Here is a 26,361-nt window from a genome sequence, read left to right on the forward strand (position 1 = left end):
GGTCATATATCATGTATATGAAGTATCTGTATTCCATGCTGTTTGTGTTCTGTAGTACAGGCTCTTGATTTCCTTGGTGAAATACCAGACAGAACAATTGTGTGTTGAAGTCTTTGTAATGAGATTGTTTGCTTCTAGTAGTACAAGATGAGAGTTCTGAGTCTAATGCTGATGTTCTATGTGAGAAGAGAGCTGTTCTTTCAATGGACCATTTAGGTGAAGTAGATAAAACACTGTTAATAGGTACTCATAGCTTTTATCCTCTAAATACTCCTGAGGAGGCTGAGACACTCTTGATTCCACAACTGAGCAGAAGCAGTGGCTTAAGAAAAGACAGATTGGTTGTACAAGTGCTCCGTCAGGAGTTCAAGGTCCCATGTCCATCCAACTCTGCTATGCAGCTTGAGGATGCTGCCCCTGACTCTCCTTGTCCTTACTCAGCAGAGTTCATACCCTCCTGCCTGCTGCCTGCACAGTGTGCCATACATTGACACTATGGTGAGATTATCTGTGGAATGAGGTTTTATTTGCTCACAAGTGCCATGAGTGAAGCTGTGACCCTCCTTCACGTGCTGAATAGCAGGTTAGAGTGATTCTGGCTAAGGAGATGTGTGTAATGCAGTTAGTTAACGTATCTGTGCTTGACTTCCATTGTCAGCTGGATTTCTCTTAACCAGAGTTGTCTTTTACTGCTCATAAAATGTGCCTTGTTGTGCAGGCCTAGGTCCCAGTACAGGGCCAGTATGGAGAGCATACCATTGACTTAAGCACTTTGTTTTTTTTTCCCTTCCAGCTGAGCCTGTAAACCTTTAGCCAAAAGTTGGCAAACCCCAGGGAAGTGGAAACGTGTGTGATGTAAGTGACACATAACTTCAAAAATACTGGCTAGCATCATGAAACTGCCATCCGCTTCCCATACCCTCCTCCTCCTGCTGCCATTCAGCTCCAGCTGCTTTGCATAGTCTTGCCATCCTCTGGGATGCCTGTAAGCTCTGCTACCCTGGGTGCTGCAACGGGATGAATCTGTAAAATCTAGTGATGTATTGTACTGAGCAAACCTGAAATTGTGGGTTCTGAGAGTGCTGGAAAGAACCTGGCACATGAAGTACAATGCTTGGCTAGCACAATTTTTCCTGCCTTGTACAGCCTGAGGAGTTGGCAAAATCTTTGAGAGAATAAGAAGTTCTGCTGGAAGCCACCATTTTCTGACTTATTTTAGCTGTCTTTTAAAACAATGTTTCAATGTCTCCTTTTGCAGGCTCTGGACATCATTTTTTTAACATTTGCTGCTTAAGAGAAAAAGACAAATTGTCATGCAAACCAGCCCAACAGTTTCATCTGCATGAAAGGAAACAAAAAGCAGCAAACCCAAGAACAAAACATCAAGTAGGGATATTTGTCCTGGTCTGTTTTTTTGCAGAAGAGGAGCACTGATCTGTGGTATTACCTCTAGTAGCAAAGAGGAGAGGTCCACATTGGGGATGTAGTGCTGGTTGCATTTTATTTATATGTCTCATTTGGAGCTCAGCAGTCAGTCCCTGAGGAAGGGCGATGTCAGTAGCTATATTCCTCCCTTTGCTGTGCCCACTTGCTGTTTCTAATAATAAGTCTTTCTCCTGTCTGTAATGCTGCTATGTTACAACACAGTCTTCTGTACAGGGAAGACCTCCTCCTCTCCTGGGCTGCTCATGATAGTAGCTCTTCCTTTGTACAGCTCCAAATCCTACCCCCTCCGGAGCATGATAAGCCAAAACCAGTGGATGAGAGAACTGATTTTATTTTCCTTCTGTGTCAGCTGCAAAAGCCAGCTTCACCTAACATTTAAGAGCTCCACTGTCCCTTTTGCTTTCCATCTTCCCTTCCCATCTTTCCTTCACATTCAGGCATGTGCTGTGGCTGAGTGAAACCTGGCTTTAAATTGCAGCAGTGGCTGTCTCATGTCCATAACCAAAATGCTTGAGTCTGAGATCTGTAGGAAAAATTCACTTCTGTTGGCTTTTCTGATATGAGCTTTTCCCTCATAGAGGGAAATTGTCCTGCTTATTACTGCTCTGCTTAATTCCTCACTGCTTTTATTTCTTTATTGATTGAAACCCTTATTTCTTTTCCTGATTATTTTTTTCCCCTAGAAGGCTCTGCCCATGGTGTTACTCAGTCTGACTATTTTTATAATGTATTTCCTGTTTGGTGTTAGTTTGTAATCATCATGAAGATAAATTTGACATGTAGTGGGTAATAACAGGCCCAGAATAGGCCTCTAATTACCCTGCAAGAGAGTGAAACTTGATCTTATCTGTTGTCACTGTCCAAAGTTGATTATTTGAAACATACTCGTTCTGTCATCCCAGTGGTGCTGTGTCTGTTGTGTCTGTGCTATCCCTCAGGTAATTAATTGTGCTTGCATCTTTAGGTCATTAAGAACAGAGATATTTTCATAATTGTGTGGGTAGCTAAGCTTTCATTTCATTCTACTTTTAACTCTGGCTTTGCTATTTTATTATAAAATAAGCCAAAGCTGAAGAGAGCACACACAGGCTTCTGTGTTTGTTGTGTACTAATGGAATAGCTTATTATAAGCACTCAGCGTCTTCTGCATTCATTGTAATGTCTTAGATCAAGAGTCTTCTGGTCACCTCCCTCCCTTTAAAAGCCTCAGTAGAAAATGAGATATATTTATCCCTCTGTCTTACTGTTTAGATGCTGAAGGTTGAGTAGAAGGAATCCCACCAAAGGGTGGACAGTCAGTGAAGCAAGGCTAAGCATGTGTGGGAAGCTGGCAGATCAAATTCTTAGAGACCATGGTACAGGGCAGAGTTTTAAGAGTTTCTCTGTTCTGTTCCCAGCCCTTTCTAGAGTAAGCATAGCACGTGTCATTCAATGCATGCTGATGAAATATGCTTTGAATACTTTATTCCAGCTCTAACTTGCAAGTCTTCCTTTTACATAGTATGAAATACCTATGGTATTTACCTAAGTACCAGACCAGGTAGAATGGAATGCTGGATGGTGGGGATGCTTTCATGGCAGCAGCTATCGTGATGAGGTTTTTTTAGTTTACTACTACTAGCTGGATTCCAGTCTGGTTTTTGTGCCAGCAGGGATTCTTCTCAGGAGATAAGTTTGAATGATTAAGACTTAACTTCCTCTCTTTGACAAAGTAAATCCCGGACTGTTCTTGTAAATGTGCTCCTTTTGTACACTCCCTTATGTAAGTCTCTGCTTAATACTCCTCACCTGAGCTATATAATACCACATTAGCCAACTGGTTGCCTTAATTCCATCTGTGTGGCTTGATTGCAAAAATATTTTTTTCATTTCTAAACCTGTAAATAAAGGGAAAACTGAATGTCCCAGTGATGCATCTCCAGGGTATACTAATATTTCAGGTCTCTGTGCAATGTCAGAATGTGCACAGATGAGGTTTGTTTCCTAGGTTCCTTCAGCAGCAGTCCCTGATAAAAAGACAGGCTGTTTGCCCTGCTTTTGGCAGTTTCTTTCCATAAGCAGAGGGCTTTTGCCCCCTGCTTCAGTAATAGGTTCCAACCAATGTGCCAACAGCTGTATCAGGAGGCTGAGCACACAGAATCTCTCCAATGTTCTGTTTTCAGTTTGATATGATCTCTCTCTCTCCTCCTCTTTTTTTATTTATTTTTTTTCCTCTCAGTTCTAACTTTCCACAAGCTAATATTGTGGTAAAGATTTAGGAACTGGCTACACTTGAAGCAGGCTTTCGAAACATATCTTAATTGTTTGGAATATGCAAGAAGGTGGGGTATTTTTCTCCTTCTTCTTCAACAAGTATTCTTCCTGTCTTCTGATGCTTTTCAGATAGGCAGGCAGTGAATTTTCTAGCATATGTTTCATTGCATAAATGACCCTCTTTGCAGGGTTTAGTGGACTCCCTCCAGGTGAGATCTGTGGCTTGCCTGCGCCAGGGATAATGCAGATTCAGTTGGCCAATGTGAGCAGGGGTTGGAGTAGTTGGATAGTATAGCTTAAGGGTAGTGTAAAACAGAATTAGCTTTACTATCAACTAATGATGCACAGACTGTATGAAATACACTTTGCAATTTAAGCAAGCTCCTCAATTTTTGACCATGTCTGTGAAGCTGCTCTGGAGTGCCTGATCTATCACAGTGGAGTGCTGCAGAATCCCAGGGCCTCGCTGCAGAATTGAGGTCACCCTTGCTGCAGAGAACACAGTACCTGGGGTATTGTCCCTCCTCCTGAAATTCCTGAATCATCTCCTGGCTACTTCTAATGTCTTGTTTTGTAGCTCTTGCTGTTTATTGCAATTTCATACATTAGTGCTTTAAGTAGTTGATGTTGTTTGTTTCCTGCTGTGTGAATGTAGATGTTTAGAGGCTGGTGCTTCACAATATTCATGCCCTGCTTGCTAAGCTCATGCCAGCAGCTTCTGGTATGTTTTGAACTCTCTTACGCTGTCTGGCACCCATATTGCAGTTACCTGAGAACACACAGATACTTCCTACCTTCTTCTCTCTTCAACAAGCAGTTTGTGCAGTGTCCCCCACATCTGCACCGGGGCCCTAGTGCGCTGTCACATGGGTGTGTAAAAGACAACAACGTGATTCTGTGTGCTGCATCTTGTCTAGCCTGGGAAATTCTGAAACTGCTTGGCTGGCAGGATATGCTCACTAACTTATCTCCAGAAATTGGGAGGGCAACTGCCAATTTCTTCTGCATGTGGTAGGCATGAAGAATTTGTTCAGGGAAATATTTTTAAAGTCTGTTGGGTTATTGTGAAGGTTCTTTTGTGACAGTTGATGAAAATGCTTTTGGATACTTTCCAATGACTTCAAGCAGTTAGCTTTGCCATTTGCTTTCTTGAATTGAGACTTGTAGTAATTATTTGTGTGAATAGGATACAAAAAGTGCTTCTGCACAAATGGAAACTTGTTGCTTGGCAGAAGTAAGTACCAGAACTAGCAGAGAAATTGCTGAAAGTAAAAGCTCTACATTTGCCCTGTTAGAGGTGTGTTTATCTTGCACTAAAATTCTTAGAGAGTACAGAAGAGCTAAAGACCTGGTAGCCATTTCCAGAGGAGTGTGTTTTGTTGTTGCTGCTGAGAAATCTGTAGCTCTCCTTTGGGTGATCAAAAGGATAATTTTATGTCCATGTATGTTTGAATTAAGATTTTAAAAGCCTCTTTGCCTTCATAGGCTTTTATTTTCCCTTACTCCCTCAACACTAGGTTTCTCTACCCTATATCTTAATTTTTTTTGTTCAGGTGATTACTGTATGAGTTTACTTAGGTGAACAGTAAAAATAGATCTGCAGGTATAATGGTGGGCAGTACAAGCCAAGGAATTAAACAGTCTTGAGGAAGTAGAGAGGAAGCAGGGTATTTTTTAGCATTCTGTCTAAGATTGCTATGTTGTAGCAATAGGAACTGGTGAGCTGCAGTTTTCAGCAGTTGCAGAAGAAAATAAAATCTAAACAGAGCTGAGGCCAGTTTCTCTAAGTACAGTTGCAAGATAAACACTTCTGCAGAAAAGCAAATTTAGAGAGGATTTCTTTGTTCATGTACTGAACCCGAGCATTGTTTGTCTTACAGTCCTTTGTTGGCAGTTTTGTGCTTGTGAATACAGTCCTCAGAGTTATTTTGAGTCTTGTACTACTTTTAATTTTGCTCTGTTAACTGCACTGCAATAATTAGTCCCATCCTTTGATTCTCAGCTGTTATTTTTAATGAGTCTTGAGCAGAGTAACCTGTGGGAGAATCACATGCTCTTTGTTGCCATCCCCATGGAACCGTTCTTGCATCTAATCTGGATGAGTTCACAGTAGCCCTCAATTTTTGAGTAATATGGCTATTTTCTTCTTCATAGGACTGAGTTTGCCCTAAAAGAAATCATGTCATCAGGAGGAGCTGAAGATGATATTCCTCAAGCTGAGAGAAAAACAGTTACAGACTTTTGCTACTTATTGGATAAATCTAAACAGCTATTCAATGGCTTAAGGTTAGTGCACTTTTGACAGTATTCCTTCAGGAAGGCATTGAAACACACACAAGTGGTGTTGTCATCAGTTCTGCAATGAACAGTTCAAATGCAAACCCAGTAAATTTGTTCAGGAGAGCACAATGTACACCTGTGTATGGGTACAGAAGTGTTGTGTATGAGGAACACAGTTAAGGACTATCTGTGGCTGTATAGAGTCAACAGAATGTGAGTCCAAAACCCCAGTCTCTGTACCAAAAACCTAAGGGGTAAAAAGGATTGGCCTAGGTGAGGCAAAAGAGGGAACAAATATTTTGGGGGAAGAAATATAGAAAGTGATAAAGAGAAACATCCAAACCATAGCCTGTATATGTCTGGTGAAACAAATACTTCATCTGAACTGCAGAGAAAGGCAAAATCTGTGGTTGTCTACAAAAATATCTGCAACAATGTCTAGAAAGTCAAGCTGTTTTGTCAACACCAATAAGAAGGGGAGGAAGAGTAATGGGAGTTCAAGGAAAATAATCCACATTTGGACAGTGGTATGGGCATGCTGTGTGTATCAATATATGCTGAGTGAAAGATTAAAGGGCAGTTTTATTTCAGAGCTTTGCTGTAGAGCCTTTTAAGCAACATGATTTTTAGCTGATATTTTGTTGGCAGTTCAGCCTCTTGCTGGTCTCTGAGTAATACTGTATGTTTGGGGCCATATAACTTGCTGTTATTCAAACACAGATGGTTAGCAAAGATGCTTTTTATTTTCTGTGTCGTGTCCCCCCCCCCCGCTATTGATAATCCTTTTGTGTGCTTTAGAGGTTGATTACTAAATGCCAAACAAACAGTTTGTGCTCCAAAATCTGAATGGTAAAAGGGCAGTAGAGACAAAGAGTTCTTGGTGATTGCCTTCAGTGTAGTCTAATGCAAAGGACTGGAACCCAAGGCCAGGATTTCCAGGCCCATACATGCCATTCATTGCATTGGCTTTTTGATGTAGCTTGCTTGAAATTTTGGCCTGAGTTACTGAAGAGTACAAATTAATACAGTTTGTGTCTGGATGCATCCTGCTCCAGTTCAGATGGCAGGGTACCTTCAGCCATTCTGTCTTTTCCCCTGGGCATGGAGGGAGTTGGTACTTGATGAAAGCTGTAGTTTCCCTGTATATCCATGGTACTTGGCCAGAAAGTAAACCTTATCCAACTAGATTGAAAGAAAATGGGAGCACTGTTGTATGAAATCTAAGGAATAGAAATAGAGAGATGGGCATCAGCAGCCAGCTCTGCTGTGTGAACATAAGAACATAGCAGAACAGGAGCCTGCCTCTGTCCTTACAGTAACTTGACACAAGGAAGTGCTTCTTGCACTGAACTTGACCATCATTTCACCTATAGAACCTGTGATTCCTGTAGACAGTATGACTGCATAGAGCAGCGTTATAATGTTCAGGTATCTCCTCTGTTAGTGCTTGTACTCTTCTGGGTAGTTCACCTGGAAATAACTTGACAATTATCCTAATTCTTAGTCCAGTTGCTTACTCTTCCCTGTAGCATAATAAATGCATTTGATGCATGCCTGTTGCCTTCTTATTTGAAGATGATGATGGCCTTTGCTGCTGTGTTTTATGCCATTATCTTCTCCCTGGAAAAGAAGTGATGGGGGAGAGAGGAGAGCAATGATTCCTTCCTGAAACCTCCTCTGGGCACTTCAGCTACAGGGATCTGAGCCTATAGCTGTGTTGGCAGCTGCTTAGCTGTTGCTGCTGCCAAAAATGCAAGAGCTCAGCCTGCCACGTCTTTGTTTCAGTAGCATTTCCTTCCTCTCTTCCCAATACAGATGCCAAATACAGCATTTGAGGAAAACATAGGATGATCTGCCAAGGTTGCTGCTCCAAAGTATACTTCACACTTGTGCTACCAGTGACACCATCCTCTTGTGGCCATGTGTGCTAGAATACCTCAGAGGGGAGGTTGTCTTTCTTGTCTCTGTACTCCCTTCTTGAACATCCTGAACTATGAGTTAGATACAACTGTTAATGAATTATGTTCCAGTTGCTCTCTTCTCTCTTTTCCCACTTACTTTTTTTTGGCTGGAAGGAGCATGTTAGGAAGCAGATTTTCATGATGTCCTGTGACCAGTTATTATTTTCTTTTTAATGTTAAAAAGTGCTTGAATGTGTTCAATATCACAGAGAAGCTTGAGATTTTAAGAAATGAAAAGACTTTCCAGGTATACTTTCCCAGATGATAAGGTCTTTTTGCTCCTTATGTTGGTTGCAAGTATCACCACTGCTGTCCTGCCATGGAAAGAAGTGACACTGTTTAACCATTTATAGAATCATGAAATGGTCTGGGTTGGAAGGGACCTCTGTAGGTCATCTAGTCTAACCCCATCTATGGTAAGCAGGGGTATCCTCAACTAGATCAGGTTGCCTCACCTTGAATATCTCCAGGGATCTCTATTCTATAGACTTCAGTAAGATGCAAGTTGAACCTCTTAGTTTTGTTCTGTGTTGCTGACATGACCCTGTTAGCTTCAGGTAGAGCTGCAGGCTGTATCCTGTGGTACTGGGAGGGGGCTTGTTTCTCACACCAGTTGCATTACTGAGGCAAGTTACTGTGAATGGTACTGGTGTGCTTACTGTCTGTGGGTTATTAGAGGTGATGGGAGAAGCTACACCACAACACCATTATCCCACTGCTGCTTAGTTCTGGGAATAAGAGCCTGTAATTACTACAAGCCTATGAACATAAAAGGAAATTGTCTTTTTTATCACCTGTCAAAGCTGTGAATGTATTTAAAGCTCTGAATTTTAAGCTTGCAGTTACTGTAACCTGTCTTTTTTAAGTGTACTGCTGAGTCTCTAGGACTTTCTCAGCATCTTGACATCTCTGGAAGTTGTCCATGTGTGACAACTTGCATGTGGTGCTGGCCAAGCAAACCTCAGCACCTTTAATTGGTTTTCAGCCAGTATTAGCTGGCTTCTGCCAACAGCATGGCTGAGGGGAGCTACTGACAGAAAATTAATTACGAGCACGTAAGTAGTGCTGGTCTTTGCTGAGACTATACAGCAAGAATTGGATGAAGTTCTGGACTGTGTATGGAATTTATCCACCAGCCAGTCTATGGTGGGAAGGGAGTAAGTCTTCTGTGCCCAGTGTGAAAAACCCAGCCTTTTAGAACATCTGGGTCTGTGATTTCATGTCCAGTTTGGAATGTTTTAAGAGCCAATAAATTTGAGAACAGTTTCCACTTGTTGTTGCAGGCTGTTGTAATAAAGTGTGTCACTGTCTTCCTTGTCTGCATAGAACTGTCCTAAAGCAGACCATCTCCATTACCTACTCTGCACCTTTCTTGCTGTCCCTTCCTGTCTTCTGTAAAGCTGATTGCTGTCTGTAAGAGCATGAGGGAATACCCCTGGTAGTGCCTCTTCTGTACCCTATATCCTCAGTCAGGCAAACCTCAGAGGAAATGGAGGCTGCTGCCTTTTTCTCTCCAGAGTGCTCTAGTATCCTGCAGATCTGGAAGCAGCAAAATGTCTTGCTATAACATAGGTCTTTTGCTCTCAAGTTGGGTGTGTAATTGATTCTGGATTGTATATTCCCTGTCTCCTTCGGTGGGAGGAGCTGCATTAATCATCCACTCTGCAAGCAACCAAGTCTCTGGTATTCTTTTGGGCTATTTCTTGCCAAATAATGCAGATCCTCTGGATTGATTAAAATAACTGCACTAAATATCCTCTTGAGCTTATGCACCCACTTTGTCACAGCCAAATGTTGTGATACACGGGGAGCAACACGTGATGTTCAGTAAATGGATGGCAGCGGTGGCAGCTCTTGTCTGCAAAAATCTGTGGTGGAAGCAGGGTAATGTATTGTCATAAATGAAGTTTTATTACAGCCATGTCAGAATACTATCAAAAGAACAAGTGCTACTGTCTGTTTCCATGGAGATCTTTCCTGTTCCCTGGGGAGGCGAGGAATCGCGTGGTACTGTGCAGCTATGCCAGCTGCAATTAGGCGAGCACGCTGCTGGAGAGAGATGCATGTGGACACCCAGCAGTGACCGAGGACATCAGCAGCCAAACACATGCACCCTGCACTCACACAGGCTCCTCAGACACCACCAACTTCCATGTATTCAGAACCAGTGCAACACAGGGAGTAGAATTAGCCTTTATAGCAGTGCTTCGACTCATACAGAGGAGGGTACAGAATCGAAGGGATAACAGAATGAGCAAAGGAAGGTACCAGGTGAGGTATGGTGAGCAGCAGTCTGCTCTTGTGGCCAAGAAGGCCAGTGGCATCCTGGGGTGCATTAAGAGGAGTGTCACCAGCTGGTTGAGGGGAGTTCTTCTCCCCCTCTGCTCAGCCCTAGTGAGGCCACATCTGAAGGATTGTGTCCAGTTCTGAGCTTCCGAGTTCAAGAGAGACTAGAGAGAGTCCAGCAGAGGTTACAAAGATGCTGAGGGGACTGAAGCATTTCTCTGATGATGAAAGGCTGAGACCTGGGCTGTTTAGCCTGGAGAAGAGTGAAAGGAGATCAATGATTATCAATATCTAAAGGGCAAGGGTTAAGCAGATGAGGCCGATCTCTTCAGTGGTGCCCAGCGACAGGTAAAGGGGCAGTGGGCACAAACTGGAACACAGGAAGTCCCACCTAGGCATAAGGAAAAGCTTCTTTACTTTGAGGGTGACAGACATCTGTGCATGTACCTACTGCTCAGCATTTGAGAGAAGAAAGGTGTATTTTGGGTGTGTTTTCTTGTTCCCTTACTGGGCCTTTGCCCTAATGACCTAAGCAACTGGGGCTAGAAAGCCTACTTTAGTACAGTAGGGTTCTTTGAGTCAGCTTGCTAGTTAAGTCATTCTTTAATTAATGCCAGGGAGCTTTGATTTTTATTATTATTTTAATGATCAATGTTAACATTGGGGTTTTATTTGTATTTGCTTTTATATTATTGTTCTTTTTAACATTGAAACTAGTGTCTCTGCTCATTAAATGTAACACTACCTCTTGCTATTTCAAAGCCTGCAGTGTATCTTTGGCATGTGTTTGGATGGTGCCTTAACTTCTTTTGTTTAGCTGAAGTGTTTATATCTGTTACAATGGAAAGTAGTAAATCATTCCTTGCAGTAAATGCTTTAAATTTGCATGTGTTTGTATCAAGTTATATTTGGATGAAGGTGTTGGTGCCCTAAAGTACATGTTTTTACTCCTGCTTACCCCTCACTTCATGAAGGAATGTTCCAAGATGTTGAGCAGCCAATTGCAAGTTCAAGGAATTTATTTTTAATTATTTTTTTTGTAAACTCTTGCCCAGATTCTTGGCATTTTCATAGCAGCAGCAAGTACTGGAATGGTTCTCCAGGCTGGTAAGAGTCATAGCTGATAGCAGATTCATTTTACATGTAGTAACTAAGCTAGGTCCCTTCAAGCTGTGTGGGAAGTACAGTTGGCTGGTGAGCAAAGGAATATTAATTTCTTTTTCTACCTAGGGTGCTGTTAAAGCAATTACACTCAGCAGAAACCTGCCAGTATGCTGCTCTGGAAATCCTAGTGCACTGCTTTGCTTGTCTTACTCCTCCAGAGGATATGCCGTGGTTTCAAAAGGTGGCATATCCCTCAGTCTCAACCTCCCAGGCTTGGAAATAGAATATGCTGCTGTACTGTACTTGTCTGCTGAAGGCTGAGGTGTTGGATGGTACCTTAACCAGCACAGTGATTTTAGAGAGCATTCCCTGAAGAAGTTATTCTTGATCCAAGTGAAAGGTGGTGCTGTCTTGAAAAAGCTGTTCCCCTTCCACTTGCAGAATTACCTCCTTTCAGTCAGCTTCAGTACAGCCTTGTAGGCATCATGTGTTCAGTGAGACTGAGGGGATTTGGTGTTCTCTGCTGCATTTGTTCCAAGTTTCAAGTAACTCCCAGGTGATGGCCTTTTGTTAGGACTGAGAACATGCACCCTAAACCCTAAAATCCTTAGGACTGCATCGTAGTTGGTGGGGTGCAAGTGACATTATCACAGTGTGGAAATTGAGTGAAGATACGAAAACAGAACTGAACTGGTTTGACTAACTTGTCTTGAAGCACTAGAGTCTGGTGAGGGAAAATCATGTCTCAGGTTCTGACATACCACTAACTATGAGTTAGAGGGTGACAAATGTGGTGGTGATGTAACCTGACCCAGTGAATGTTAGCTGTGAGCATCCACAGGCTTGCTTGACCTGATGGCATTTGCACAGCTGATTTATGTATAATGTTATAGGATCTGTTTCTGAAACAGAGTGAACAGCCTGATCCATTTAAATAAGATTATTTCCTTAATGAGTAGCAAGAAATATTACCAGTCTAAATGAGCTAATTTTCATTAGATTATTTGGCTTGCTCTTGGGTAGGGTCTGTTTTGTTTTGTTCTTCTTTGCTATGATATTTTAAGAGTCCAGTTTAGTCCTCTGTGCATATAAGCATAAAATTACTTCTGTTTTAGCAAACTAGTGAGGTGTTTTCAATCACCTGCTGGAAACTGCATGTAGGAACATGGTCTTTTGCTATTTGGAGTGGTTATTTGTAGGCTTCCTCTGATGCTGTTGAGAACCTGTTAATATTGAGGAGCCTCGGTAAAGGTGTGTTTACAGGGATTAGAGAGCGTGGATTCCCTTTTGCCCTTTAGGCTGTGTTTGTCCATAAATACCAACGGTTTTGCATGTATTTGATCACTTGACTCAGGCTAGCTTGCTCATGGAGAGCACTGCTTCTATCTGCTGCTGCTCTACATGTTGGAGTAGCCATTCCAGAATCCCAGACACAGCTGGAGAGAACAGGATCGTGTGTATAGGGTATCTGATGTTCATTATAAATACCATAGAAATACACTGTAAATATACTCTGTTTCATAACTAGCTTAGAAGTTAAAGTCTAGATCTGTAAGTGCTGGGAGCTGTTGGACAGAACCCATCTTGTGGAATCTTTTAGGAGACCATGTTTTCAGGGATACTATGGTCAGATCTTTGTGGGATGTTATGGTCAGATCTTCATGTATGCAACACCTACAAAGTAAAGATGATTCCTTCAAGGTTCCAGTAACAACAGGCTTTTAGAACCTACAGGAATCATGGTTCTGGGTGCCAGCAGAATTCTAAATTCTCAAGTCAATTCTGAACAAAATCATTCTGACAGTGATAAATATGTTGCTGTCACACTGGGCTGACTGGATTCTTCTCCCTAACTGTGCTTGTCACTTGTCTGTTGCAGGGATTTACCTCAATATGGTCAAAAGCAGTGGCAGTCTTATTTTGGGCGAACATTTGATGTTTACACCAAACTCTGGAAGTTTCAACAGCAGCATCGGTAAGAGGATGTTGTAGGCAGACATTTCTTTGGATTTAAGTGCAAGTTTAATCCCTGGTATTCCTGGAGCCTGTTAAGGTTAAGATTTTGCTGTGTTACTGAAGCATGAAGTGTAGGGGGGGCGAGTCACTTCCTGTAGTGCTCCCAGCCTAATGAGTTAATATGTTGCAGAGTTTTCAGTGGGACTTTCTTAACAAAACCTTTTGCCCTACTTGAATGTGCTTTGCTTTCACCTATTGCCAAGGAGAAGCTGGGATGATGGCTTCTGCAGCGCAGAACCCATCTGGAATGGTGTGAAGTGCCTTGCTGCAGCGTGGGCTCTGATCTTTCACACCTTACATTGGCTGCCTAGCCTAAGTGTTCTCCTGGGGAGCTGTGACCTTTTGTTGTGTGTATTTTGTGCAGCAAACCTGTGTCTGCTTCTTGCAAGCATATGCAAGAGGAGTGGTCTTCGTCCTGGTGTGCGTACACAGTGCTGTGAGCTCTGTGAGGGACTGCTGCTGGGATTGCCACCGCACCAGTAATGAAAACTCAATTCGGCCCTACAGTGGCTCTTTGTCTTGTCTGGGGTGATGTTCTGAGAAATTCTGGAATGCCTTTTCATCTGTCTTTTCTCTCTTGCCAAACAGACAAGTGTTGGACAATCGGTATGGGTTGAAGCGGTGGCAAATTGGGGAAATTGCTTCCAAGATTGGGCAGCTCTATTACCATTATTAGTAAGTATGCACAGAAGAGGATTTAGTAGGGGAATGCAGTGTTAGTGGCAGCTCCATGCCAAACATCTGGACATTTATCAGTGTTATCAGTTGAGGTCTGTTTCTGAATGAGAAGGCCCTGGGGACTATATGGGGATGCTGCAGAGGAAGGTGCCCATGAGCCAAACACCACATTGCTAGTCACACTGATACTGCCTAAGGACTTAGCTCCTACCTCAGAAAGGTCCCTATCTTCCATGCATGCTGCATTTGACTCTTGTGCAAAAGTGTGGTTTACAAGTTTGGCAGTTTCGTGCTCCTTTAAACTTTCCAATTAACCTGTCACCTGTACATATGGATACAAGATGGGCAGATTTGATTGTTATCCAGAATGGAATCCAAGCCCTGAAATCTGTTTTCCCAGCAGGCACAAAGAATGAGAGTCTGGTTTTCATATGATGTCACTTTAGGAGGGAGTTTTGCCATGCACAAGATGGTTGAGGGGGCAGGAAGGGAGGGTTTGGCACCAATTTCCATCTGAAGCAGTGAGCTAATCTGATTCTTCCCCTGCAGCTTGCGCACTTCAGAAACAAGCTATCTCAATGAAGCTTTCTCCTTCTATTCAGCCATTAGGCAGAGGTCATACTACTCCCAAGTCAACAAAGAAGACAGGTATGTCTGAATGAATACCCCTGTTTTTTCAAGATTAGAACAATGTCTGAAAGCAGCAATAACTACAAACTGTAGGAGTATAACTGGGATAAAATCGGTGTTGTTGAGGGAAGTTTCTTTCAATCCTTCTGCCATGACTTAAAAACCTCAGTGTGGGAGCTTGTGACTGAAGGAATAGTCTATTATCTGGTCCTGGATAGGAAGCTATTGGCTCCAAAGATTTATCATTTTGAGTCCTGAGCAGTATACTCTATCTGGAAGATAAGCTAGTTGGGTTGAAGTGGAGGAACTCTAACCAGGCTTTTCAGGGGAACATCAGTTAGTACTGCAATACAACAGCCTTCTGTAACTGACTGGGACAAGGTCCAAGAGCTTCAGGAGGCAGAACGTCTTCCTTTTAAGATGCTATACTGAGCAAGGTACACTCAAAGTAGGGCTGTCCTGTGGCAGTGCAGAAAACGTGTTGCCTGGCAAGAAGAGAGACAGATAAAAATAAGAATATCACAGAATAGGTGGGGAACTTACTTCTGGATTCTGGTCATAGAATCAATAAGGTTGGAAAAGACCTCAAAGATCAGCAAGTCCAACCTGTCAGCCAAGACCTCATGACTACTAAATCATGGCACTAAGTGCCACGTCCAGTCCCCTCTTGAACACCTCCAGGGATGGTGACTCCACCACCTCCCTGGGCAACACGTTCCAATGGCTAACAGCTTGCTCTGTGAAGAACTTTCTCCTACATTCTAGCCAGTAAATCTGGGTTTCCTCATTAGAGTAAAATTAAAGAAGGAATTCTCTGAAGTCATTATCAAGATAAATGCAGAAGGTTAGTTATGGATTCTGTTGCCAAGCATTTGAGGATCTCTGGACTTAAACTAATTGCATGTCTCTAGTCTTGCTGATGTCCAAATGCTTCTGTGCGCCACAAAAAGATGAAAGCTTCCCTGCTCTGATCTGTTAGCTGTTGATCCTATTGTTTTCTCTCTTGAAAATTTCTCAGTTTCAGTGTGGGTGTTTGAGCTGTTTTAGACAAGGAAGGATTGACCAATCATGTTTCTAGATGCTGTCAGAAGGTTTTAGAAATGGATGAGTAATTACGGGCAATGCTGACTTGCAGTTCCCTAGGCTGTCCTAGGTGGGTGAGCCTCGAGCCGGTTGTGATGATCAAGTGATACAGTGGGGTCAGATAGTGCCCATGACCTGTCTAAAGAGCCAGCAATTGTATCTTACTTTGGGGAAGGGGGAGGCTGTGACTTCTGTGATGTATATTTTATGTCCTTGTAATCAATTTTAAATAAACCTCTTAAGTAGGCAGGTAACTATTGATCTCCACATGAATTCAGGTAGAACTCTCAATCTGTGGAGTGTTCAGCCTTGCTCTGGTTTTAAACTCATCTTCTCTCTTACCCCTCTTGCCTGCCTGTGTTCTATTTTAATCTCAAATTTGGCTGTGGTGTTTTTTGTTGTGTTTAGGCCTGAACTAGTGGTTAAGAAGCTGCGTTACTATGCAAGGTTTATAGTGGTTTGTCTCTTGCTCAACAAAATGGATGTTGTAAAGGACCTTGTAAAGGTATGTTAAAAAGATAAAGGTGCTTAAGGGGTGGGAGGTTGCTGCTTATTTAGGGCTTTTTTTCCTAATTAAGGAATCCATAATATAGTCTATTTTAGTTGAAATGTCACTCATTTGATCTGTGATGTTGGTTGCTGCTGCAGCATAGCTTTGTATTTTATTTTTCTCATTTAACTGATTATGCTGTTGGATGCCACAGAAGGCTCAACATGTCTAGAGCTACAGAAAGATACAGTATGATGTGAACATTTGGCTAGAGGGAAACTTTACAAATGTATGTAGTTAGCTATGAATAAATTGTATTATTTGATGTATGTTATTAATCTGAAAATGTGGGGATCATCTGGTAACTCTTGAGTATATCTTCATTCCTGAGTGCATTTAAGACCTCAATGGAATCTCCCCCTGCAAGCCTTCATGACACACTTGCTTGGAAAGCCAGTGTTTTCCAGCTTAATGCTAAGCTCATTTCTCTCCCATTCCAAACTGCTATCCCTCTGTCTCATGTCTAGAACATATTCTGCATACATTTTACACCTTCCAGAGATCTATCAAAATTAAACATTGATAAATGAGGTAGCTATAGCTATGAAATTGGAGAGGGTGGATCTGCATATGCCTCTGCTGTGGGAGTAAAGCACCGAATGCCTATAAACACAAGTCTTTGGGTACAACAAATAGAGAACAGGCCAATGTTGATCCTTCCTTTTCTACTGTCTGACATCCAACATAGTGAATATCTTCTGTGCATCAGACATTTAATAATGACGCTTTAAGCTCAACTGATTTGCTAGCATTGTTTGAACACCAAGTGAAAACATTCCAAGAGCTGCAGCCTAGATAGGGAGGTACCCTTCAACTACCACAAAGGAACAGCATGCTGCTCCTGACAGCATATGCTTCCCAAACCCCTCAACAACCTTGCTGCAAGCAGCTTCTGCTATTGACAGTTTTGTGTAGGTTGCATTACTGTCTCTGTGTCTAAGCTTCCTTGAACTGCTAGCTTAGCTTAGTAGCAGCTAAAAAAACCATACCATTCACTTTCTCAGGGTATTTAAAGTTACTTGTGAGCTGAAATTTGAGTCCTTGGTATCCAGAGCTTATGGTAATAACCAGTGACATAGCTGTATGTGAGTGGGATTGTTAACTCCACATATTCTTTGCATTTGGACCTACTTAAAAGACACTTTGCATTGCCAAAACTCAGTGTAACATTGGCATTCTGTCTCCTGAAAGAGTGCGTTTTGGCTGGCGTGTTAGTCAGAAGTCTGCTGCATATGTTCTCAAGGAATTCTTTTTTTTTAAATTATTATTCTTAAAGGCCAGCACAGCTAACCAAATTGTAAAGTTACTGAATGCCTGTTAAGCTCTGAGTTTAAGAAGTGACTGTGTCTATCTCTGAACTTTTTACATCAGGAGCTGTCTGACGAAATTGAAGACTACACTCATCGTTTTAATACTGAAGATCAGGTGGAGTGGAACCTGGTTCTTCAGGAAGTGGCAGCATTTATTGAGGTGAGAATACCATTCCCTTTGAGTTTTTAGTTTAAAATCTTTGAGTTCTTCACTGAAGAGTTCTTTGATCACCACCTCTGTGTGGAAAGCAGGCATGCCACATACAGGGACAGTATTCCTGTCCCATTTAGTCACTGAAGAGCCAATAGCATAACACTGATAGCCATTCAAGTGTCTGAAGAGTCAAACCTGAGCATGTCACATATTGAGGACAGAAGCATAAAGCTGAGATGCACTTGGTCACCTTACTGGTTTTGCTCTTGGTGTTCAGAAAATGGTGGAATTGAAAGCACAGCAGTTACCACAGCCAATATTGTGGAGAGACTGCCAGCTGTAGTTGAGTGGCTGGAGAAGCCAATCCAATTTGCTGATGTTTTGGGTGTGTTTCAAAGTGTAATGGTCTGTCACACTGACTGTGCGTAAGCAGTTAATAACAAGAGACCACAGGACAAGCCTGGCAGCTAATTCATGGGCTCTTAGTGTAGTTGTAATGAGACCAACTTCTGAAGTTTGTTAAAAGGAAAATATTTTTTTATTCCTCTGTCAAATGAGACAGTGTTCAGCTCTCCTCCTTTTGTACAAGATGTCACTGTGGAACACGACTATTTGGTGGCATGATCATTCGCTCATCTTCTTTGCTATTTATCTCTAGGAAGGGAAGGCAAGCCAAAATAATGCAGGGTTCTTCTCTGTTGTAGGAATGGTTAGTTTACTCTGCATGAATTTGTAAGGTTGGTGGATGACATTTGGTCCCTTGGGTATAGAAAAGCCGAAGCTGAGTTTGTGTCATTTTAGGAAGTCTGGGTTTTCTATTTGCTGTACTTTCCTGGCTTGTACCATGTATTTGCTTGTAGTCTCTGAGAGCTGTTGCTTTTCCAGTGGTAAGGCATTACTCTGTAGCCTGCATACAAACACAAATATATGCGTGGCAAATGAATTGGAAAAATCTGCCTCTGTTACGGAAAGATTACTTTCAGTGGCAAGACCTTTGGACTTCTCTCTGACTGCAGATCTGTACGTTTGCTTGAATTCCTGATTTATTGTGGTTGCTTTTTTTAGGCAGACCCTGTCATGGTTTTAAATGATGACAACACCATTGTAATCACCTCTAACAGGCTTTCTGAAACAGGAGCTCCGATGCTAGAGCAGGGAATGATAGTGGGACAGCTTGCTCTTGCTGATGCGCTGATTATTGGGAACTGCAACAACCAGGTAACAGAAATTCCAGGGACCTGGATTTGTGTCTATGGAGTTCAGAGTCCTTTCCCCTGTGATGCCCCTTCTGATCGTATAAGAGATTCCAACAGAGGTGAACATAGCAGTATTTTGAGGGTGATGTTTGCCGTGGCAGCAAGTTCACAGAAATAAGAGCTAGAAATGAAATGTTAGCTGTTAGACCTGTGATACTGATGTCTTAGTACTTATATTCATCATGTGAAGTGATTTTCATCTATTGAATTGTTCTTAATAACATTCAGGCAGAGAAGCCTCTGGGATACATCTAGGAAAAGCTTTACTTAGGCTTTCACTTGTCACAGTCCAGCTTGTTGCAACCTCAGTTGCAACAGGAAGGGGTTTTCAAAAGTCATTCAAGATCTTGTTTTTTTAGATGATGATGATCGTGAAGTTGTACAGACTTCATGACTTCTCTCTGAGCTCTTTTTTCAGGTAAGCAAGGGAGTTGTAGCTAAACTACAGCTTATGTGTCTCAGATTTTGTATAAATTCATAGTACTTAGAGGGTTTAACACCTCATTTATAAGCACCCCAGAAAAGTCCACAATTTGCAAAGCAGGGGGCTGAACTCACCAGTAGTAAATAGACTGTATTTAGTAGTAAATACTACTAGACCAGTAGTAAATAGACTGTCCTCTCTAAGGTCTTCAAGAAGGCATTTACAGGTCTTTAGAGATTTAAACGTGACACTGACAGAGCCTTGAGAGATAGAAGATGGTCTGTTTGACATGCAGCTGGATAATTTCAAAGAAATTCTTTTGGGTCTGTATCTGGCAGAATAAACTGTTTGACTGTTTTGCAGGTGAAGTTCAGTGAATTGACAATTGATATGTTCCGAATGCTGCAAGCACTTGAAAGGGAACCAATGAATTTAGCATCACAAATGAACAAACCTGGAATGCAGGTAAGGTCTATTTCAGTGATAAGTCTGGCAGGATATATATTAACTGGGGGGTTGTTTGGTTAAGGGGGTGTATTCTTTCAGTATTAGCGCTGTGCTGAGCAGGTTAGCAAACATTCAGTAGTGGAAAAACCATCAGAAAGATAGTTGGGCATCATTTCATGAATGATTTACATTGGTCTAGCTGAGGTACTTCTGAAAGGGTGCCATCCCTCTCCTTGCTGGTATATACTCACCCCTTCTTTTGTTTTCCCTCTAGCAGTCATGCAGCCAGATAAGTTCATTGGCTTGCTAAGTCATCTGAACATTAAATATCCCCTTCAGAGAAAGGAATAGGAAAAAATACATTATCTGGAGACAAAAGGAAATACATAGTTTTTCATTTATTGAGATCAGAGGTGAATTTTTTGTACTGTATTCTTGGCTTTAGAGGGTAAGAAAGATCTTTAGGTGACAGATTTAAAGGAGGGATAAAAAGAAGTTGTGGCTCAAATACTGTGCCTCTTGCCTCACTGTGTAAGTATGCAATGCAGAAGTAGCGGGCCATTTGTGTGGGAAGTATATTGAAGATGAACATTTTCATAGGCATTTAAAGGGTTATGAAACTGCTTTGGTAATACATGATTGTTGTTTTTGTGTGTGTTGTATTTTGTTTGTTGGTTTTGGTTTGTTTGTTTGAACAGGAGTCTACAGAGAAACCAACCAGACGAGAAAATCCCCATAAATACCTGCTTTATAAACCAACTTTTAGCCAGCTATATACATTTTTAGCAGCATCATTTAAGGTTTGTGAAATTGGTTAATCTGTAAATTATTTTTCTTAATACAGTTGCTGTGCTTATTTTAATGTAATAAAGTTGCTGTGCTCTTTATGCCTAATTATGACTGTACTAGTCAGCAACTTCAGATTTAATAGTAAAACCAGAATATGAATCCTAGAAAGAAACAAGTTTCAGTTTGTTTCAAGAAGCAACTGTACAAAAGCAGCTGGTGCATCCTTAGTACTGAGAATTTTGGGTGCCTGCATGGTCAGCCTTTTCTAGAAATTAAAAGCATCTGTTTCCTCATGCAGACAGCTCATTAGAAAGGTGAAAAATAGTTTTCTTTCACAGGTCTATATGAAAACCTGGATGTGTTGTGTTTGTTGTCCAGTTGAGAAGGGTCCAAGGGAAGAGGCAGGTGTTGCAGACTCTGGGGTATTTGGAAACAAAGAACTTCCTTTAGGATTCTGAATTGTTTGTGAGTTAGTGTCTGCATGGATCCTGGCAGCATTTGGTTTCCACATCTTGGAAACCCTCAGATCTGGCTAGATAATAAAAGAGTATGTGAAAGCAGATGCTTTTTTAGTGGTTCTTGAACCTCTGACACCAGCCTAGAGGTCTGTGTACTCGCCTCTCTGAAAGGGTGTATGTGATGGGCTAGGGTGTATACATACCTGAAGAACAGAGTGAGGGGAAGAAGTAGGAGTAGCACAGGTGATGATTGAGTATTCAAATAAGCTTACACATTTCTTCCCTTGCCACTCTTCTCTTTATCTGAATTTCAGGAGCTGCCTGCAAACAGTGTACTGCTGATTTACTTGTCTGCCACGGGCGTGTTTCCATCAGGTCGTTCGGATAGTGAAGGTACAATAAAGGAATGCTCCCTGTCATGAACAGGGCTTGAATTCTCTTTATGTTCCAGGACGAGTGACCAAGAAAGATGTCACAAAGCTCCTTTTAAAAGACAAGTCAATTTTATTCTCCTGTCTGCTTAGTAAGATAACATTTTTCTTCCACAAACAATAGTTAATTCCCTGTGTTTTAATTAGTGTGCATTAACCTGGGATCTTTTCTAAGGACATATCCACTTCTTGATGCATCTGAAGCATTAAAAGCTTCATCAATTTTGAAGACCACGTCTCAGTTGATGCATCAGTGCAAAGTTAATAAAATGGCTAAATGGCACTTTGTGATTCTTTCCAATCTCTAGCACTATCAGAACACATGGTTGGGAGATGGGTGGTAAAAGGGCTGAAGCAACTACAGGGACTGTTCTATTTGCACGCTTGTTAGCCTGACAATTCAAGCCCTTCTCATGATTTTTGACAATATTCCTCACCTCATCCTCCTGTTCTTTACAACCTAGCAGAATATTTGGATGCAACTGCAATCTAAAAGCTGAAAACTGGTTGGCTGAAGTAAAAACAGTCAAAAGCTCTATTTATATAATTTAAGGGGGGGGGGGAAGTTTCTAACATCCTAAATATTGTACACAACTCATTTGAGACTTGCATTCCTTTATAAGATGCATGCCTTCCTTGTCCATCCCAGTGCATGACTTATATGTTAAAGGGAAAATGTTAAAAGGCCAAAAAAAAAGAAAATCCCTGTCAGCTTGGGATTGTGGCAGTGATTTTTTTTTTTTTAACTTTTTTTTGTAAATGCTTTTAACATTTTACTTCTTGCTGCAACATGGTGATAGGTTCTAACTAAACTGTGTTCTTGAAGCCTGTGATATGTCCAGTTCACTGCATGTGTTGTTTCAGCTTAATTTCCTACCCGTAGAGCCATCCAGGTGCTGTCACCTGAAGAGCTGCACAGTCAGACTTCAGTTGTCATTAAGTGATTCCCATTGCCACTGCATTCTTTTAATAAGGTAGTTTAGTCTGCAGAAAGTTCTACCTTATTAAAAGGGAGAGCAGCTGCAAGTTGCACTGTTTATCACCTGTAAGCCATTGGTGTTTGACAGATCACATGAGACATTTGTGACAGTGCCGAATTAATGTATGTTCTGTTCCTAATATTGCATTCCCAAAGCTTCCCTTAAAATGGAAAGGTGTCTTCTGTATCCAAGCTGAAAAAAGTTGCATTTGGTAGCCAAATGTGGGCAACCAACTCTGCAAATGTGTAACAGAATGAGGAAATTCTAATACTTCATTTTACTAATGTTAGTGACATTTCATACCCATATCAATAGCAGAAACATTTCCTAATATCTTTAGAACTGGGTTTGGGGTGTTTTTCTGGCAGCATTGGATATTTTTTTTATAGTCATTCCTTTCATCTTTGCTCTCCATCAGGTGGGCAGCAGAGTTGTGCAAGCTTGGCAGAATATTTCTTTAGCTTACCTTTAGTCCACAGCCAGGCTGTGTGCACATAAAAATTATGAATTCTGTGCTTGAACCTTTGTTTTGTCCTTTCTAGGGAAACTGAAAGCATATTCATGCTCCAAGCTCTCTTTTCTCCCCTTTGCAGTGTTGTAACTGTAGATCATGGTGCTATATCTATTCTGAGAGGCTACAGGGGTTTGGATTGATTTAGCCTTACTTTTTGATCAAATTCTGAGCCTAGAATATGTAAGTTCATATCATAGTTTTACAAAGATATTGATTTTCCTGTATGAAATGTATAATGGATTTTAAAGTTTTTGCTGTGTAGTGTAACAAAAGCCACTATTTGGATCTCTTGGATTATGCTTATGGGTAAATTAGGAATAAACAAATCAAGTTATGAAGCTTCATTGCTTGCTTCTATTTGATAGATGCTGAGACTACTAAAAGTGCATAAAATTGAATATGTTATTAGTGAAGTCTCCACATTCCTCTAGCCCCTCCTTCCAACCGCAGCTGTTCAGGTTCACTTAGTTGTCTGGGATTTGTGGTTGCTTCTTTCTTTACATATAATCATGAGATCTGTGATAGAGGTGAGTTGCCTCTGCTCATTTTAGCTTTCTTCTTGCCACGTGTAGGTCCATATGATTTTGGTGGTGTTCTGACAAACAGTAACCGGGACATTATAAATGGGGACGCTATCCACAAGCGAAACCAGTCTTACAAGGAGATGCACTGGTGAGTTTCCTCAGTGTGACAACTGCAGATGCAGAAGCATGTGTCTTTAATTCAGGGGGAAAAAAAAATGCATCAAAGCCTCTCAAATTCAAACTTTTCAGTGCAGGACATCATAACATAGATTAGCTTGAAGCTGAGCAATTAGAAATGAATGTGCAGCGCTAAATGATAGACACTCAAAAAAGACTTCTGTGACTTAAGGGAAATTCTTTATTAGTAGACTGTGTCACAGTAATAGTGGCTGACTTCATAAGAAGATAAACATCTGTTGGGAAAGAACTAACAAGAATTCCAATAACCCACCATATAGAGAATACCAAGTGAGCTTTGTGGTTACTTGACTGAGGACAGGGCCATAGGCAATCTGATTGTTTTTATCTGGATATGGGCAGCTGTGTGTCTGAGAAACTTGTGCACTGTCACAGCTTTGCAGCAATTCTAGGGCTCTGTGAAGTGTCCCTTTTTTTGTTGCAGTCTTCACCCTGGAGATCTCTACCCTTTCACAAGAAAACCCCTGTTCATCATTGTGGACTCTTCAAACAGTGTTGCCTATAAGGTAAGGCTCTTGAAAGCAGCTACTCGTATGGTAGGATACAGTGTCAACCCCTAGTTAGCTTACACTTTTAACAGGCTATTTTTTTTAAACAGTTTGTATTCAGTCTTTCTTTTCTTTTGAGGTTGTGCATGCTAGTCAGGATCTGATCCTATGAATAGGAACAAGAAGGAGAAGCACATGAACAGCCGCTCATTGGAAAGTAATAAATCCTCCTGGAGGGAAAAAAGGTTCAAGATATCCAAGGTCTCTGGTGGGAGGTTTATTTTTGTTATATACCAAAGACAAATCTTGGTGTGTTTGCATGGGGGAGGGAGATAAACTAATCTGCTCTTTTTTTTTCCAGTCATCCAACACTCAGTTGCTTTTAAGCAACAGAAAGAAGTCAAAGCATTGAGCCTGATCTTATAAAACACAGGGTGTCTGTGTCTGAAAAGTATCTGAACCAAGGAAATAACAAGACTCAAATTAGCATCCAGTGTTACTGTAGAGTGGTATATGCTTGGACAATGAGCCTCCTTCCTAGGGTGCTGTGGATTTACAGTAGAATTACTCCATGCCAAATCACCTTTGGGAATCTGCAATTCGGGTAATACAGAAGCAGGCATTTTCAGTCTCGGTTGCCAGTTGAATCTGGATAGCATTACAACATCCATTTCATTCATGAATGGGATATTAAGAATATGCTGGATCTGGGGAAAGTGCCACTTCCTTATGTCTTCCTTTTTATAGCTCCATTATGTTCAGTGAGGGGAAGTGAATGTTCACAGCTGCATTTCAGAGGAGGAATAGGGACGTCTAGTGGCCAGAAGAACTTGTTCATTATCCTCAGTCTCTGCCAGTTTCTTTTAAAGGCATTTGTTGGCCAACGAGAGGTTCTAAATCAGTGATGAGTATAATACAGAACAGCTCTATGTTGAGCCAGGGAACTTTTACCTGGCAGTCTGAATAATGACCTGGCCTCTCTACTGGGTTTTTGGTTTGTTGTACTGTAATGCATTACAAAGGCTTTTCAAATACTATTGCATTTCATTTTACCACACTAAATTTCAGTGCAATTCTACTTTTTATTAAATTCCTTTCTCTATTTAATAGGATGGAAACACTCTTAGAATTATTTACTTGTCTTTCTGAGAAGGTGAGGATTTGATAGGGATTATTTTCTTCTCTATCCTGACATTCATTCTGGTACAACAACAGGGGTGTTTGGTTTGTTTCAGAGGGAAGGGTGGAGCATGGGTCTGCTTTGTTGTGTTTTGTTTGTATTTTTTACTCCCTCTCTAGTAGAAGTGCTGAAATATGTGAAGAGGACCAACTCTGTAAGAGAGAGTAAGGAATCTCAGCTTAGGGCAAAGGATCTGTTTTGAGGTGATGGATTCCCACATGTAGATTTGTAGCTCTTGGGAGAATAACTATCAAGTGTTTACAGTAGGATTCACTTCCTCTCTTACATTTAGAGAGCAAAACCTGCAATCTCCATTTAGTTTCTTTTCCTTGTTCAGCAGAGAACTGACCATTAGCAGTGTAAAATACACCAGTGCTTGCTCTGGTAAGTGTGCAGCACAGCTGATGTGAGAGAAGTCCAACTCTGCATATATGTAAGGACTATAGAAGTGAGAGGTTTGGGATTATTTCAGGACAGGATTACAGAAGTGACTACTAGGAGCTCTGAACTAGATCAGAATCATGTGGGGACAATTGTGAGAAACCTAAAAAGAGAAGGAAGAAAAAAAAAATACAGCATGGACCCCTGTTTAAAGAAATATGTTCAGCCTCAGAATTCACCTTCATAATCTGTTGCCATTGAACCAAGGCAGACAGATGTGTAGGGATGGGGTCTGTTTTCAGCTAAAGGTAGATGGCAGAGCTCTCAAGTTCAGTATTTTCTAGCCCTTGCAAATTCCTGTTGACATTCTGTGCATGATTGCATGCTCAGGTCCTTGTCACCAGAGTATACTGATAGGGCTGTCCTGTGACTGTCCTCTGAGTGTATTGCGAGAGGCTTTGTAGACTCAAGCACTGGCACAAACAAAGAGGTTCTATGCAACTGTGTGAGAAGTGAAGTCAGTGTACTGACTTCTTTCTG

General features: G+C 41.4%; 1 protein-coding gene across 1 annotated transcript in view; it reads left to right on the forward strand.

Moving 5' to 3' along the window:
- Positions 1–805: 805 nt before the first annotated feature.
- SCAI (suppressor of cancer cell invasion) overlaps positions 806–26,361 on the forward strand; it is a gene marked incomplete at its 5' end in the record, with an annotated part of 29,798 nt that continues 4,242 nt past the window's right edge. The window contains 14 exons of the mRNA XM_054174180.1: positions 806–855; positions 4,110–4,211; positions 5,854–5,985; positions 13,210–13,305; positions 13,935–14,021; positions 14,574–14,672; positions 16,146–16,242; positions 17,659–17,757; positions 18,817–18,969; positions 19,795–19,896; positions 20,577–20,678; positions 21,440–21,518; positions 23,623–23,722; positions 24,197–24,278. Of these exons, the coding sequence (XP_054030155.1) occupies positions 806–855; positions 4,110–4,211; positions 5,854–5,985; positions 13,210–13,305; positions 13,935–14,021; positions 14,574–14,672; positions 16,146–16,242; positions 17,659–17,757; positions 18,817–18,969; positions 19,795–19,896; positions 20,577–20,678; positions 21,440–21,518; positions 23,623–23,722; positions 24,197–24,278 (1,380 nt within the window). The remainder of the gene's footprint in view (positions 856–4,109; positions 4,212–5,853; positions 5,986–13,209; positions 13,306–13,934; positions 14,022–14,573; positions 14,673–16,145; positions 16,243–17,658; positions 17,758–18,816; positions 18,970–19,794; positions 19,897–20,576; positions 20,679–21,439; positions 21,519–23,622; positions 23,723–24,196; positions 24,279–26,361) is intronic.

This window comes from Dryobates pubescens, chromosome 29, assembly GCF_014839835.1.
Source record: "Dryobates pubescens isolate bDryPub1 chromosome 29, bDryPub1.pri, whole genome shotgun sequence".
Lineage (NCBI taxonomy): Eukaryota > Metazoa > Chordata > Aves > Piciformes > Picidae > Dryobates > Dryobates pubescens.